Consider the following 16,389-nt stretch of genomic DNA (forward strand, 5'->3'; position numbering starts at 1 on the left):
GTTCAGAAAATATCCAGGAGGCCAGTGTTACTGGATCACAGAGTATATGGAGGAGTATGAGCGGGCTAGAAGATTAGGAAAAGGCTTTTTTATGAAAAGACAGATGATTTTATATTTGGTCTCACATGTAATAGGGAACCACTGGAGTTAACCAAATAGAAAAATGATATAGTCAGATCTGCATTTTAGAAAGACCAATTTGAAGCTTAGTGTATAATGAATTGGAGTGGAGGCAAGAAGACCAGATAGTGGGCTATTTCAGCTGTCCAGATGTGAGATGATGAGGTTAAAGTGGTAACAGTGTCCCTTCTTCCTTCTGCCCTCTTATCAATTATGTTGTAGAAGGAATCTCTTCTCAAATTTTGGTTAACCTCTAAAGTTCTTCCCAAATCTGAAATTCTGTGATCTTAAGTAGCTATATTTGATAAATCTCAAATATGCTAAGTGTATAATATTATGTATAATAACTATTTGTCTGCTTTATTATATGTATTTCTTTACTGAACTTCAAGCTCCATGAAGGCAAGAACTTTGACATTCCCTAACACTGTGCTTGTTTATAGTAGGCACTTAATTCATGCTTGCCATCTCTAGTTGTCCTGATCCATATCTAGCCACTGGGCCCAGGTGATTCAGGAAGCGAAAGTGAGGCAGGTAACCTTGCACAGCTTTTCCTTACTTCAATCCAATTTACTTGCAAGTAATGGCATCAACTCCCTGATGCCGTTGTCTTTTTTGAGAGCAAAGGACAAACAACAACAACCTTTGAAAGAATTCCTTAACACTTGGTACTTGGTAGTATGAACGAATTTCTGCTGAATTTGGCTGCGTGATGTATTCTGATTTTAAAATTTAAATATGGTGAGAAATAAATGGCCAGTCAGTTTCTGATTTCAAGGACTATGTGTTCTTTCTATAGGTATGAAGCGTCCTTTAAGCCCTGACTACATCCTCGAAGATGGAATTATGAATATGTCTACCTTTCTCCGAGGTTTTGAAGAAAAAGGACCAAAGCATGAACGGTCTGACTCTCAACTAAGTAAAGAAAAAAAGAAAATTCTCTTTTCCTTCTGTGATGTATGCAACATTCAGCTGAATTCTGCAGCTCAGGCTCAGGTCCATTACAATGGGAAATCACACCTGAAGAGGGTGAAGCAACTGAATGATGGGAAAGTTCCTGCACATTCTTCCAGCCCTGGGTCACTGTTGGTTGGAACAAGTACAGGTATGTGAGACTATCAAGAGGTCATTATTTACATGGATGAACATCTTTTCTATTAGAAAAAATGGTTTTTAGGAAAGATGTGTTTTTCTCTTTATAACTGTGATGTATAAGATGATGTTATCTTCTCTTGCCAAGGTAAATTTCAGGAACAATTTATCACTTTTCAGTTTTTGGTTATTGATGTCTAACATAATTTGTGCATCAGAGCATAAGCCCTCTTGTATTCAAAGAGTGTGTGAAAATTTCCTAATGTACTTTTGAAGCATTTTTCCAAAATGAACAAATGAGATCATTTCTTTTTCTCACCAAAAATTCAATTCTTTTCAATTATCTGAATCTGTTTTTTACTTAATAATTTAGAGTACATAGAATATTTAAATACTGACTATTTATATTATTACATCAAACAGGAAAAATTTGAATCATGTGCATTTCAAGTGTTGTAGTCCTTTACTTAATTGCAAGTAATATACCGATTACTGAGCTAAAAGAAGCAAAATGGAATTGGTTTAACAAAATGGACATCCTACCTTCACAGGGTCAATCCCAACAATTCCACTCCTAACTTTTATTACTTGTTGGAATAGAAGCAAAAATTTAGTTTTGACATTCCTATTACAATTCTTGACTTGTCTTAGGACATTTATCTTACCTTTGGGAAAGTGCTTTTTTTTCTTCATCATCATCCTGTTGACAGAGTCCATATGAAAGGACAAAAATAAATAAACAGAAATAGTACTTTCTGGAAGACTACTACAAAATGTGGAAATTATATCTGGTTTTAAGTTTGAGACACAAATAAGCACTCTTTCTCAAAAAATGAAATAATTGTAAATTTTAGTTTAATAGGCACTTAGCAGAGGTAAAGAAGCCTTTAGAAATGCCTCTTTTTCTCTATGTAGGAAAATTCTTTTTTTTTTAATTAAAACTTTTTGTTTATAAAACATATGCTTGGGTAATTTTTCCAACACTGACCCTTACAAATTCTTTTGTTCCAAATTTTTTCCTCCTTCTCTCTACCCTTTCCCCTAGCTGGCAGCTAGTTCAATACACATTAAATATGTTAAAATACATGTTAAATCCAATATATGTATATATATTTATATAGTCATCTTGCTGCACAAAACCAATCAGATCAAGAAGGAAGAAAAAGAAAAACTGAAAAAGAAAACAAAATGTAAACAAAGAACAACAGAGAAGGTGAGAATGCTGTGTTGTGTTCCACACTCTGTTCCCATGGTTCTCTCTCTGGATGTAGATGGTTCTCTTCATCAATGTACAAGTGGAACTGGTTTGAATTATCTCATTGTTAATGAGAGCCATGTCCATCAGAATTGATCACTGTATAGTCGTGTTGTTGCCATGTATAATGATCTCCTGGTTCTGCTCATTTCACTTAGCATCAGTTCAAGCTTCTCTGAAATCATCCTGCTGGTCGTTTCTTACAGAACAATAATATTCCATAACATTCATATATCATAATTTACTCAGCCATTCTCCAATTGATGGGCATTCACTTAGTTTCTAGTTTCTTGCCATTACAAAAAGGGCTGCCACAAACATTTTTGCACATGTGGGTTCCTTTCCCTCCTTTAAGATCTCTTTGGAATATAATCCCAGGAGAAACACTGTTGTGCATACCTTTTGATCCAGCAGTGTTTCTACTGGGATCCAAACTGCTCTCCAGAATGATTGGATCCCTTGACAGGTCCATCAACAATGTATCAGTGTCATGGTATCAGTATCCAACATTGGTCATTATCATTTCCTCTCATTTTAGCCAATCTTACGGGTGTGTAGTGGTATCTCAGAGTTGTCTTAATTTGCATTTCTCTGATCAATAGTGATTTGGAGCACCTCTTCATGTGACTACAAATAATTTCAATTTCTTCATTTGAAAATTGTCTGTTCTTATCCTTTGACCATTTATCAGTTGGAGAATGGCTTGAACTATTATAAATTTGAGTCAATTCTCTATGTATTTTAGAAATAACACCTTTATCAGATCCTTTGGATATAAAAATGTTTTCCCAGTTTATTGTTTTCCTTCTAATCTTGTCTGCATTAGTTTTGTTTGCACAAAATTTTTTTAACTTAATATAATCAAAATTATCTATTTTGTGTTCAACAATGATCTCTATTCCTTCTTTGGTCACAAATTCTTTCCTCCTCCACAAATCTGAGAGGTATGTTCTTCTAATTTGTTTATAATGTCATTCTTTATGTTTAGATCATGAAGCCATTTAAACCTGATCTTGGCATATGGTGTTAGGTGTGGGTCTATACATACCCACTATACATATCCATAAGTATATACATACTTTCTGCCATATTAGTTTCCAATTTTCCCAGCAGTTTTTGTCAAATAGTGAATTCTTATCCCCAAAACTGGGATCTTTAGGTTTGTCAAATACTAGATTGTTATAGTCATTGACTATTTCATTCTGTGAATGTAACCTATTCCACTGATCAACTGTTCTATTTCTTACCCGGTACCAAATGGTTTGATGACTGCTGCTTTATAATATAGTTTTAGATCTGGTACAGCTAGACCACCTTCATTTGATTTTCTCTTCATTAATTCCTTTAAAATTCTTGACCTTTTGTTCTTCCAGATGAATTTTGTTATTTTTTCTAAATAGTAAAATAATTTCTTAGGAGTTTGATTGGTATAGCACTAAATACATAGATTAGTTTAGGTAGTATTGTCATCTGTATTACATTCGCTCAACCTATCCAAGCACTTGATAGTTTTCCAATTGCTTAATCTGATTTTATTTATGTGGAAAGTGTTTTGTAGTTTTGCTTATATAGTTCTTGACTTTCCCTTGGCAGATAGATTCCCAAATATTTTATCCTATTGGCAGTTATTTTAAATGGAATTTCTCTTTGTATTTCTTGATGTTGAATTTTGTTAGTGATGTATAAGAATGCTGATGATTTATGTGAGTTTATTTTGCATCCTGCAACTTTGCTAAAGTTAAATACTATTGTTTTTTTAGTTGATTATCTAGGGGGAAATTCTTATATGTGATAATTCCCCATATATGATTTAAGAATGTGTGATGTTGAGACAGCTAGGTGGTGCAGTGGATAGAGCACCAGTCTTGAAGTCAGGGGGACTTGGGTTCAAATCTGGTCTTAGACACTTAACACTCTCTAGCTGTGTGACCCTAGGCAAGTCACTTGATTCTTATTGCCTTGGTTAAAAAAAAAAAAAAAAAAAAGAATGTGTGATGTTATGTCATGTTATGTCATAATTTATGTTAAACTCTATTGCACTTAAGTGAAAATAGTCTACATATGAAAATCAAGCTAGAAATAATGTTGAAGAAATTTATATTTCAAATTAAATCTAATTCCACTTGAGTCTTGATTAATCATGATGGAAAATATTTGGCACTTAAGAAATCTCATAAGTCTTTTAAATTGTTAGACTGGCCACTCAAAGGCCTTAACCTCTAAGTTATAGAATAACATTATTTTAAATAATTTTTAAAAGCTTCCATAATCTACTCTTTCTATTGTAGAATAATTTATCCTTGCATACTTTCATGTATGTAATTACTATGCTATTAAAATTTTTAAAAAGGTATACCAAGAAAGTATCTGCAGCAGGATAACTAATGAATTAATATTCTCATTATTAATAGTATTATCATACTTATATTATGATGAACAAATAACAGATTTAGTGGAGGAAATGTCATAATTAAATGAAGGTATTGACTAAGCTTGAATCTCTGCTATGAAGTACAAAATGTGTAAAATTCAAATATAGCTGTGGAGATGTTATTTTTTTTCTCATCAGTACAGATGGTTTTAGTAAAAGTGGAGAATCTCTTTTTTTAAAATAACTTTGATGAAAAATTTGTAGACAATCAATGAACTTGCTAATTTCCTTCTGTCCTATAAGAATCAGCTATATTTTATCTTTAGCCATGACAAGTCCATGTAAATGGCACATATGATAAGAATTTACAAAGGAAGGACAATTTATATTATTTAACTTTTATAACTAGTGACACAATATGTGTCCATTATAAGAAGACACCATGTAATATCTAATGTTTCTTTGCATAAATCTCTAGATATATGAGTATTTAGATATTTAGGAACATAGGTGTTTAAATATTTAAGTAGTCAGGTAATTGGGTAATTAGACATTTACTTATTAGCTACTTAGGGATATGAATACTTAGGTACTTGGTAATAAAATTCTCAGGTACTTTTGTAATTAGATACTTAGGTATAGTTATTTTTATACTTATATATTAAGTACTTAAGTATTCAGAGATATAAGCACTTGGGTGCTTGGGTACTTAGGCACTAAACATTTAGGTTTTTAAGAAAATAGGCACTTAAGTATTTTGGGTAATTATGTACTTAAGTACTAGGGTATGTAGGTAATTAGGTATTTATGTATTTACATGTGTAAAAAAAATTACTCCACAGTTTGAACTGGTTAAATCCAATCTAAACAAGTTCAAACAGGCCTAATTTGGTTTAAATGCATTCATACTGGTCATATAAGTACAAATGGTTCATATCAGTTCATTAAGGTTCTAATTATTCTAAACTGAATGGAAATCAAGTTCAAACTCATTCAAACTAGTTTGGCTGGCTCCAGCTCATCCAAATTGATTCAGTCCAGTTCAAGCTAGTCTAAACTGGTTAACTGATGATACAAAAGGATATATATATATATATATGTGTGTGTGTGTGTGTGTGTGTGTGTGTGTGTGTGTGTGTACTTAGGTAATGCAGTGATTAGTTAGTGATATAGCCAGTTACTCACATATATAAGTAATTAGATAATCTGTTAATTAAATACTTAATGATGTCATTAAAGAAATCAAGCACATAATTAATTAGGGACATAGCAAGTGTTCTGTCCATAGAAAATTGAGCACTTAGGTAATCTGTTAATTAGGTACCTAGGCATGCAAGCAAAGTTAATTAGCTACTTGATAATCAGTTAATTAAAATATTTGGGTACTTGGTACTTAGTATTTAGGTACTTAGGGAATTTTGGGATAGGGTAAATTAGGTACATAGGTATATAAGCAGGCTATAACTATTTAGGAATTTAGGCACATAGATAATCAGTCACTTATGTTAATTAGGTGATTAGGTATGGAGGCTTTTAGGTATATATTCAGGTACAAAGGTACTTAGGCAATGAGAAATTTAGATACTTTATTATTTATGCACTTTTATTTGTGGACTCATATTTGCTAAATAAATGGCCTATCATTGTTTAAATCACTTCTTTCCTGTTAATCTGGCATAAGTAAAAGTGGTATTTAAATTAGATCAAACTAGTCTAAATTGGTTCAACTAATTCAAATTGATCTGAGCCTATTCAAACCAGTCTAAATAAGATCAATACACTTTAATCTGGTTCCAATTAAAAGTCTGGTGCTAACCTGTTCATTGCAGTTTAGTCTAAACTGTTTAGACCTTGGAAGTATTTAGCTACTAAAGTACATAGAAATTTAGGTAAAATGTAATTTGGTACTTAGGAAGATTCTGAAGAAGGATAAGGTAACAGACAGTAAGGTCTTTTTTTGAACTAAACTGCCAAACATTCAAACTCTACTGCAAAGAACACAACCCTATTGAGCTGGCCTCATTGTTCAAATGCCAAATGTACTCTTACTAAACAAACTATTTTATAGAAAACTCACACATAGGCAAGTGCTCCCATGATGGTCAGAAAAAGCAATATAAGGACATTCATGGTCTCTCAAGAATTTTTGAATTGATTATTAAACATGGGAGATCCTGGCACAGGACTACCCAACCTAGTGTCTCATCAGAGAAGGTGCTCAAAGCAGAATTGAAGTAACTCAAAAAAAACTTAAGATGTGCAAATTTAGAGAGTCCACCCCAAATGTTCACATGAATTATTTATGCCCCTATTTCTGTAGTAGCTCATGTTGGTAGTTTCTGAGCTTGTGTTGGTCTGATCGACCATAGTCAGAAACACTATAACTTAACTCTAACAGAATGATGTCATTTTGGTCCTCTTAGAAAATGAAGAACAACCACCAGCACAGATAATTAGGGTCATATTGCCTGCCCATAAACATAGGTAATTAGGCACTTAAGCAATCAGTTAATTTATAAATTAAATACTTTGATACTTAAGTACAGAAGTATTTAGATATTTGTTAATCAGTTAATTAGATACTGAAGTGCCTAATTACATATGAATTGAGTTAAATGTACAAAAATAAAGTTCAAACTGATCCAAAGCAGTTCAAACTGGTCTATACCAATGCAATCCAGTTCAAAGCTACCAAAACTGGTTCAAACTCATTCTGTAGGCTTTAATCTGATTTTCATTAAAAAGTCTGATTTTAACCAGTCCAATGTAGCTCAAAAGAGTTCCAACCACTTATGTTTAGAAATAGGTAGTTACTTGGATACACAGGTATTTATATAAAAAAGCAATAAGTTCTTTACTTTGAAGGTTATTATTTAGTCCCTCAATGCCATAATCAGGCTAATCCAGCACATAGGTAGATAGTAGTAGAGCTATAATAAATGCTTAGGTTCCACAATAAATTAGTTACTTCATATTCATTATTATGATGCTTAGCTAACTAGCTATTCAGTTAAATAACTAGTTATTTAGACATTTAGTTAAATACCAAAATACTACCTCTATTAGTTCAAAGCTACCTAAACCAGTTCAATTTGATTAAAACCAATCGAAACTGGGTTAATTCAGTCCAAGCCACCCTACATTGCTTCAATTCTATTAAAAAAAAAAAACCTACAATTCAAACCAATGCAATTTGGTTCAAACTGGTCTAATTTGATTTAATTTGATCCAAACTGATTACCTGAAGACATAAGCAGGTATGTACATAGGTACCATTTAAAAAAAAAAAAAAAACTCTGATGGAAAAACTTTGGCATATTTGTATTCAAATGTTTAAAATTTAAAAAAAAAATCTCCTTAAGAGATACAACTGAGATTCTCCACCCAACTCTATTCTCCCACAAAAAAAGATATGGGAGGAAGTTTGCACCCTTCTTCCAAAGCAACTAAAAGTCCCTCACTATCATTGGTCTGGACAGTAATGAAGAAAATTGTTTTTAGGAATTCTAGTGCATGTCTTTGGGGGCAATAGGAAACCCTTTTTTATATGAAAATGAGTTTGTTGTTATTGTAATTTCCTTGTTTTTTTTTTGGTGTGCAGAAACCTGGTTAAGTCAAAATGTGAATGGAGGGAGATCCTTCATTTCTGGCAGGTCTTCTCCCCTGCTGCAACTTCATGTATGTGTGGGTACTTAGTCCAGTAATGGTAAATTTTTTATAATCACTTTACTCTTCCCTTATCTTTCTTGCCAGCTACTTGAATAGGGGAAGGAGTAAGTATCTGATACTGCTCCTGCCTTTTAGGTGACTTGGGAATACTTAATTACATAGATACTAGAGTACTTAGTTATATAGGTAATTAGATACTTAATTACTTAAGGACATATGTATTTAGGGACATAGACACTTAGGCAATGGAGATGCTATGACTCAGGAAAAAAGGCCACTAAGTTGATTAGATGTTGCCCCAGTTCACACATTCATTATTACTCTAGCTAAACTGGTTTAATGCTCTTTCCCAAACAAGACATTCAATATTCTACTTCTTAAATCCGTGCATTTGTAAAGCCTATACCTTATTCCTGGAATATTTTCCCTCTTCATCTCTAACTCTAGAAATCCATAATTACCTTTCAGATTCAGAGCTAGTGTCATTTTACAAAATCTCTTTTCTTAATCCCTCCTTTGTTTGGCTCTTCCAAATTACTTTGTATTTATTTGTTTATCTAGGTACATCTTGTTTTCACTACTACCAGAACTATCACTCACTCAACCACCCAAGTAGAGATCATTGAGGGCAGAGACTGTTCTGGGTTTGTATTTGTATCACAGAAGTAGCAGAGTTATCTGACACAAAAGTAGATACTTATTAAATGCTTATCTAATTGAATTCCCAGTAACAAATCCTCTTTGGAGTTTGGGTAAACAAGTGAGGACTTAATATAATCAATACAAAGAATATGCAGTTGTTAGAATGCAAAGTTCTAACTCCAGTCATTTTCTTTTAAAGCCCTGATCACTTGGCCTCATCTTATTTTTCACAATCTTCTTACACTTTACTTCTTTCTATATATTCTATGTTTGGTTAACATTCCTAGCTATTCTTTACATGTGGACGATCTCAGATTCTACACATTTTTAATGGCTGGCCTCCAAGGCTGGAATGATCTCCCACTTTATTTTTTTTCTTCTTTCTGATTTCCTAAAATCAAGTAAAATTCCAACTACTGTAAGAAGCCTTTCCCAATCCCTCTCAATTTTTATTATCTTTCCTTGGGGATTACCTTCAATTTATCTTGTCTATATCTTATTTGTATATAGCTATTTGCTATCTCCTGGATTTGACTGTGAACTCCTTGAGAACAAGCACTGTCTTGTCTCTTTTTGTTTCCCTAATGCTTAACATAATTCCTGACAAATAGTAAGAGTTTAAATCTTTGTTGACTTGACATTATCCCACATCATATTGCTGCTCAACTCCCAATAAAATGAAATGACAGAGATGGAAAAAAGTGATACAAAATAAATGCATTTAACTACTGAATAACATAATGTTTACCAAATCATCCAATAAAAGTTAATCTCTATCATTCAGCATAGATAGAAGTTAATTTACCTTTTTTGGTTTTGTCCTGCAATATTAAAGCCTCCAATACAAGAAGTAATAGAAAGGGTTAAGTATGATTAAAGGAATAGAAGCATTTATTTTGGCTCTTTTTCCTATTCCACATGAGGTACATTCCACCTAGAGATCTTCTAAAGGAGCATTTGCATTTGCAAACTCTATGGGTACCATACATTTCTTTCCTATCCTTCCATGTTCAACTAGTTTATCTTGAAATTATATTTAGGATGACATTGAAGAGCAACATGAATCAAGCACACATCACTGGCAACATATTAGAAAACACATGTACACACATCATAATCTTATATCTCCCTGTATGATTTTTCACTTAAATTCAAGTCTTCTAAAGAGAATTGCTTGTTTTAGCACTGTTAATCTTTGACTCTTAGAAATTATAAAGTTAAGCTAACAGATCATTTGCTTGTATATAAACAAAACACACAGTAGAGTGTGCTGGATTGGGAGTCAGAAGGCTCAGTTCCAATATTGATTTCATGATTTATCTCCCTTAAAATTTTGGATGAGTTACTCAACCTATTTGGGCCTTGCTTTTCTCATCTATTAAGAGAGGTGGTGGGCCTGGATGCATTCTAAGATTTCTTTAAGATCTAAATCAATGTTTCTCTTTTTTTTTTCTTGCTTTCCATGTATCCTTCCTCTGTCAATTTTGACCTCCCTGGTATCCTTTAAATTCCAACTAAAATCCTAGCCTCTAGAAGAAGCCTTTTTTGATCCCTCTGAGTTCCAATACTTTCCTTCTGATAATTATTTCCTATTTATCCTTTATATAGCTTGTATATATTTGTTTGTATGTTGTTTCTCTCATTAAATTGGGAGATAGTGAAGTGCAAGGACTAGCTTTTGCCCCTTTTTATATCCTTAGGGTTTAGCACAGTGTCTGGTATATAGTAGCCACTTAATAAATGCTTATCAAATAAATGAATGCCATCCATCAAATCCCCCTTTATTTTGGGGAAGTGCACTTCTTTGCTCTTCTAGTGTTTGCATAGTTTCTTTCTCTCATTTTTATTACTGGACAAGGTTTATGGAGCATCCTCCATAGAAATCACAATTCACCCCACATAGTTTCAACATCCCAAATTCCTCCTTGAGTTTCTTTTGCTAACCATTTTTTTTCACTTTTGGAATAAATTCAAAAGTTAATTCTAGAGAATGGCCACAGGGTGGTGCCATAAGTATGCCATAAGTGCAGAGAGTATGCAGTGACGACATTTTAGAGCAGTGATATTTCTTAATATAAAGTAGATCCATTCATGAATTCTTTCAGAAAGGACATACAAATATAGCTCTTCTTTGTAAATATGTATTTCACCTTCCAACTGTTTTCCAAAGAAGTGAACAATGATAAAATGATATGATTTCAAATTAAGATGTCAGTGAAAAGTTATAGGTGAACTTAACTGAAGTAAAGTTGTACTTGATTGAATCATGAATAGATGAAAATTTCATAGAATCATAGATTTAGAATTAGATAGAAATCCAATATCTCCATTTTATAGATGAAGAAACTGAAGCCTGAAAAGAGGAAGGTCAATGGTCAGCTAGGTGGATAAAACTCCAAGCCCAAAGTACAAGAAGACTCATCATCCTGAGTTCAAATCAAGCTTTAGATACTTACTAGCTGTATGACCCTGGGCATGTTTTGCTCGGTTTTCTCATCTGTAAAATGAGAAGGAAAGGTCAAATCACTTCAGTTTCTTTGCCAATAAAATCCTAAATGAGATCACAGAGAGTTGGATACAATTGAATGACAATAACTAAGGTCCACTAATAACTAGAGCCAGGGTTAAGTGACATGTCCACAATTTGAGCCCAGGTCTTCTCATACCAAATCCAGTATTCTTTTCAGTGTGTAGTGCTGTCTCATAAGAAGAAGATGCTATAATCTATCTGTAAATTTGAAAGGGAATACAACTCCCGTCTCCACCAATTTGCAGAGGAGAAAAATTGAGATTAAGTGACTTGCTCAAAATTTCATAGGTAGCAAAGGTTTAAGTCAAGTCTCAGACTGAGATCCCCTTTTTCGAATCCAGGATTTTCCCCTCTACCACTCTGTCTCAATATGCCAATAGATTTTCCCTCTCCATCCCTAACATGTGCAATGAGTGTTTTATTCATGTAACCAAGCAATATTACTTTGATAGAATGTCATTGACTGTGCTACAAAATAATTGATAAAGTATGATTAAAGCTTATTCATTTTCCTTAACAACCTGACTTTTGCATACTTATAGTCAGAATTCCTGAGAAAATCAAATTTTATTCTAGTAATCAAATAATGGCTTATATTGCATTTAGGGGTCCTCAAACTACGGCCTGCGGGCCAGGTGCGGCAGCTGAGGACGATTATTCCCCTCACCCAGGGCCATGAAGTTTCTTTATTTAAAGGCCCACAAAACAAAGTTTTTGTTTTTACTATAGTCCGGCCCTCCAACAGTCTGAGGGACAGAGAACTGGACCCCTATTTAAAAAGTTTGAGGACCCCTGCATCAAGTATGAACTTTGATGAAATAGTTCAGTCTTTTTAGAGAAACAAACCTAGGATCTTTTTGGAATTCTATTCTAGGTGAATTTCCCTTCCTTTGCTTTAAGGAAGAAGCTAGTATTGTTGTGGTAATCATAATGTAAAAATAATTTGTTTTCTTGTGTTAAAAAAAAAGACATTTATTTCACTTTTCATTAAGGATCAGCTTTGGAAGTTTTACTAAAGAATTTGTTTTGCTTTTAGCTGTGAGGTCATTCCTACAAATGTGAACTCTTTATAAGTAAGCAGTACTATCTCTAGAGTCAGAAAACCTAATTTCAAATCCCACTCCGAAAACTTGGAAAAGTCATTATAATATACCTGGACCTCAATTTCCCTATCTTGATCTCAGAGGAGTATTTAGAATTGAGAAATCAAGTTATTGCCCAGGTTCACATATCCTGTGTGTGTCAAAGGCTGAATCTGAGCCTTTTGAGAGCAGCTCTCTATTAAATTAGAATGTCTCAGGCAGAGATGATCAAAGTAAAGGAAATGGGAAAAGAGGATGAAAGGGAAAACATATACTGAATTGTCCATATGTCTATAAATATTTTGATAAATAATTATATAGTAGTAATTCCAGTCAATATTGTATGATTTCATATGTGGCATTATCTGGGTTAAGGGGAAGAAGACCTTATTTGAGGTATACCTCATAAACCCTTGTCCTGCAGAAAGAATCCACGCATTCCACAGAATGCTTTTATCTGCAAATAAATTCACTCACTCAAAAAAAAAAAAATGCTTCTTTTCCCCTGGATAGCATCTTAAACTCTCCAATACAACTAATACTATGAATAAAATAAAGAAATGCCTTTTAGGCTGTTTATCTTTTTGAGAGTTGGTTATGATTTGCTGTTACAATGATTATAATTTTTTAACCCAAATTAAGATATGTATTCTGACTATTCCTCTTCAGTCTCCCTTGCTAGATTTTTATTCATGCCATATTCACAAAAGTGACCAGTGATTTTCATTAAATATATATCTGAATCTGTCACTCTCCTATTCAATAAGGTTGATTACAACTATTTGTAGGATGAAATACACATGAACTCCTCTGTGTGTTATGTAAAACTATTGACAACTTGGGCCTATCTATTCTTTAGTCTCTTTACAAATAGATTCCTTTCCATATTTTCTTTAATCCAACCATAATCTCCTCTCACATAAGGTTCTACTTCTGCCTTCCCTGTCCCCCACTTCTGAAATGTTTTCTTTCCTAGGACTACCCCTTTAGAATCACTAGTTCCCTTAAAAATCCATCTCTAATATCACTTTGAGCAGGAGCCCTTCCTCATTCCCCTAACCACTTTGTCTTTCCTTGAGTATATTCTTACAGCAATCCTGAAACCATTTCTTTTTTCTTTTTTTTTCTTTTCTATATATTCTTTCATTTATTAGAAACCCCTGATCCAGGAGTTCAGTTAAGATCTTTCATCAGATACATCCAGATCTATATATTCATCCCCATTTTTTCATCATTTGCTGTCTGTTGGATATTTTGAACTAGACATCCTAGATCTCAAACTCAACATGTCCAAAACAAAATTCATTATCTTTCTTCCCCAAACCAACCTCTCTTGAACTTCCTTATTTGGGTGAAAGGCATCCAGTTTCACAACTCCTGTGCCGTAATCACCTATGTGCTATCACTCTTCCCACATACACAGTGAGTTGCCAGGTATTACTGACTCCTTTTCCACAATATTTATTATAAAAATTACTCCTTCAACTCATACAAACCACCATCCCAGTTCAAGTACTTATCACATCTCATCTAGACTATTGTAGAGCTTCCTAATTGGCTCTAGTGTCTCAAATCTCCTCCTACTATAATCCATCTTCCATCCAGCTGACAAAGTGATTTTTCATTAAGTGCATGTCTAATTCTGTCATTCCCCTACTTGATAAGGTGAATGCCTACTATCCATAGGATGAAATATAAACTCCTCTATTTGGCATTTAAAATTCTTGACAACAAAGGGATCCCTTTATATCCTTTCAGTCTTACACAATTACTCTCTTCTGTGTCTTCTTTAGTCCCTTTATAAGAACCTTTCATATGAAGTTCCACTTGTATAGGTTTCTATACTTTTGCACTGCCTATGCTGAATTTCTGGAATCCCTTTTTTCCCCCTACTCCTAGCTTCCTTCAAAATTTATCTAGTACGACCTTGAATAGCAATCTTTCCTGGTTTTCCTAGTTGCTGATGCCTTCCTTTCAAATGGTAACTTTCATCTATTCTGCATATTTTATATACATATATGTATACATGTACATTCACATGTATGCATATGCATATTTTGTTCTATTCTATTAAATCCCTTGAGGTTCAGGGAGGATTTTTGCTTTTTCCTTATATACCCAACTTTAGCACTATAACTAATACATAACAGGTACTTAACCAAAATGCTTGCTGGTTGATTAATGGTCCTTCTACAGTCTTATTAAAATTAGTGCAGTCCCTGTATGATCAGTTTATTTGATGGACAGCTCTAGGAGCTCTACCAAGTAAGATGTAAAATTTTCCCAATTTAAAAACCAAGGGCCAGGGCTACAAGTGATAGTAGTTTTCTTTTCTTTTTTTTTTTTTTTTGGACATTTTATTTGGACATTGGATTGATAAATTTTACCAAGTTGATAGTTTATGACTTACTGGGTTCTTGTTATCAAAAGAGTGTGTAGAGCCAGCAAAGAAGAGAGGGTCAGTAAAGATCTTTATTCCCCAAGTGTTCTGCCTTCTGGTTTCTGGAGTTGAGTTGAGCCAAGACTAAGTTGGTATAGAACAGTGTCATAGGTACACATGATTAGAGTCAGGAAGCTTAGGGACTTCTAATGTAGTCTCCTCAATTTGCAAATGAAGAAATGAAAGCCAAGAGAGATAGAAATGATTTGTACTTTCTTGAACAAGCAGTAAACTGTAGAACCAGCATTTGAACTCAAATCTGGTGACTTCAAAAACAATTCTTTTTTTTTTTTTTCACAATACCCTATTGTTTTCCCACCATTCTATTTTATCTTCCACAGTCAAAAAAAAAAAAAAAAAACTTCACTTTAATATTACAATGACCTGTAAGCAGAAAATCTCAAACACAAAGGATCCCATGTGACATTAAAAAACAATAGAGACAATTGCTTATTTGCTTTTTACATTAAAAAAATGATGTGTGGTACTTTTTCTATTTTTGTTTTTGAGAAAAAGGAAATAGAAAATATACAGGAAGAGATATTTTATGATTTCTTAAAAATATGCACTTTAAATATATCCTAGATCTAAGGGGATAACAAAAATTTAATTATAATATAGCAGTGTTTCAAAACTTTCAAAATGAAACCAGATACTGAGCCTCATTTTTTAGTATTGAAACTTGTCTAGAGACAGTTAGCATGAGTATCTAGGTGGTGAGTGATTTGAATCTCTGAAGGCAGACTTCAGAGACTCTGTGTCTTGTTTGAAAAGAGAACCCAGCAGGAAGAATATTAATCCAGGGAGAAAGATAGTCGATGACTGTAGGCTGAGTGGAAATTTTGGTGCAGTGAGTTCTGTTCCCAGATGCGGAATTTATACATCACATTATCCTTGCCAGATTTTTTTTTTTTTTTACTTTCACCCACATGTTCAATATTTAAAATTCATGTCAAAGCGTCCCAGACTAGGAACTGCCATTGGTTCAGTAAGTTCCTGATCCACTTAGAAAATCTTCACAGATGAGCATGGAATCCATGGTAGTGTAACTTTGGCTTTCAGGCATATGCCAGATCTCAGAAGTCAACTTTTGGTCCCACTTTTATTCTTACTATCAAGATGCTGATTGTTCCAGGTCATCATGCTAGGGCATTGTGTATGTGTAAACATGTATCTAAGTATATACAA

At 33.5% G+C, this 16,389-nt stretch overlaps 1 protein-coding gene across 3 annotated transcripts in view; it reads left to right on the plus strand.

Moving 5' to 3' along the window:
- ZNF385B (zinc finger protein 385B) overlaps positions 1-16,389 on the plus strand; it is a 531,497-nt gene that overhangs the window by 165,568 nt on the left and 349,540 nt on the right. For 2 of the 3 annotated variants that reach the window (XM_051986113.1, XM_051986114.1), the window contains exon 2: positions 920-1,225. In XM_051986113.1, the coding sequence (XP_051842073.1) occupies positions 922-1,225 (304 nt within the window). In that variant the 5' untranslated portion in view covers positions 920-921. Of the gene's footprint in view, positions 1-906; positions 1,226-16,389 lie in introns of those variants that run through there. The other variant, XM_051986112.1, reaches the window with a different exon arrangement.

This window comes from Antechinus flavipes, chromosome 3 (genome assembly GCF_016432865.1).
Source record: "Antechinus flavipes isolate AdamAnt ecotype Samford, QLD, Australia chromosome 3, AdamAnt_v2, whole genome shotgun sequence".
Classification (NCBI taxonomy): domain Eukaryota; kingdom Metazoa; phylum Chordata; class Mammalia; order Dasyuromorphia; family Dasyuridae; genus Antechinus; species Antechinus flavipes.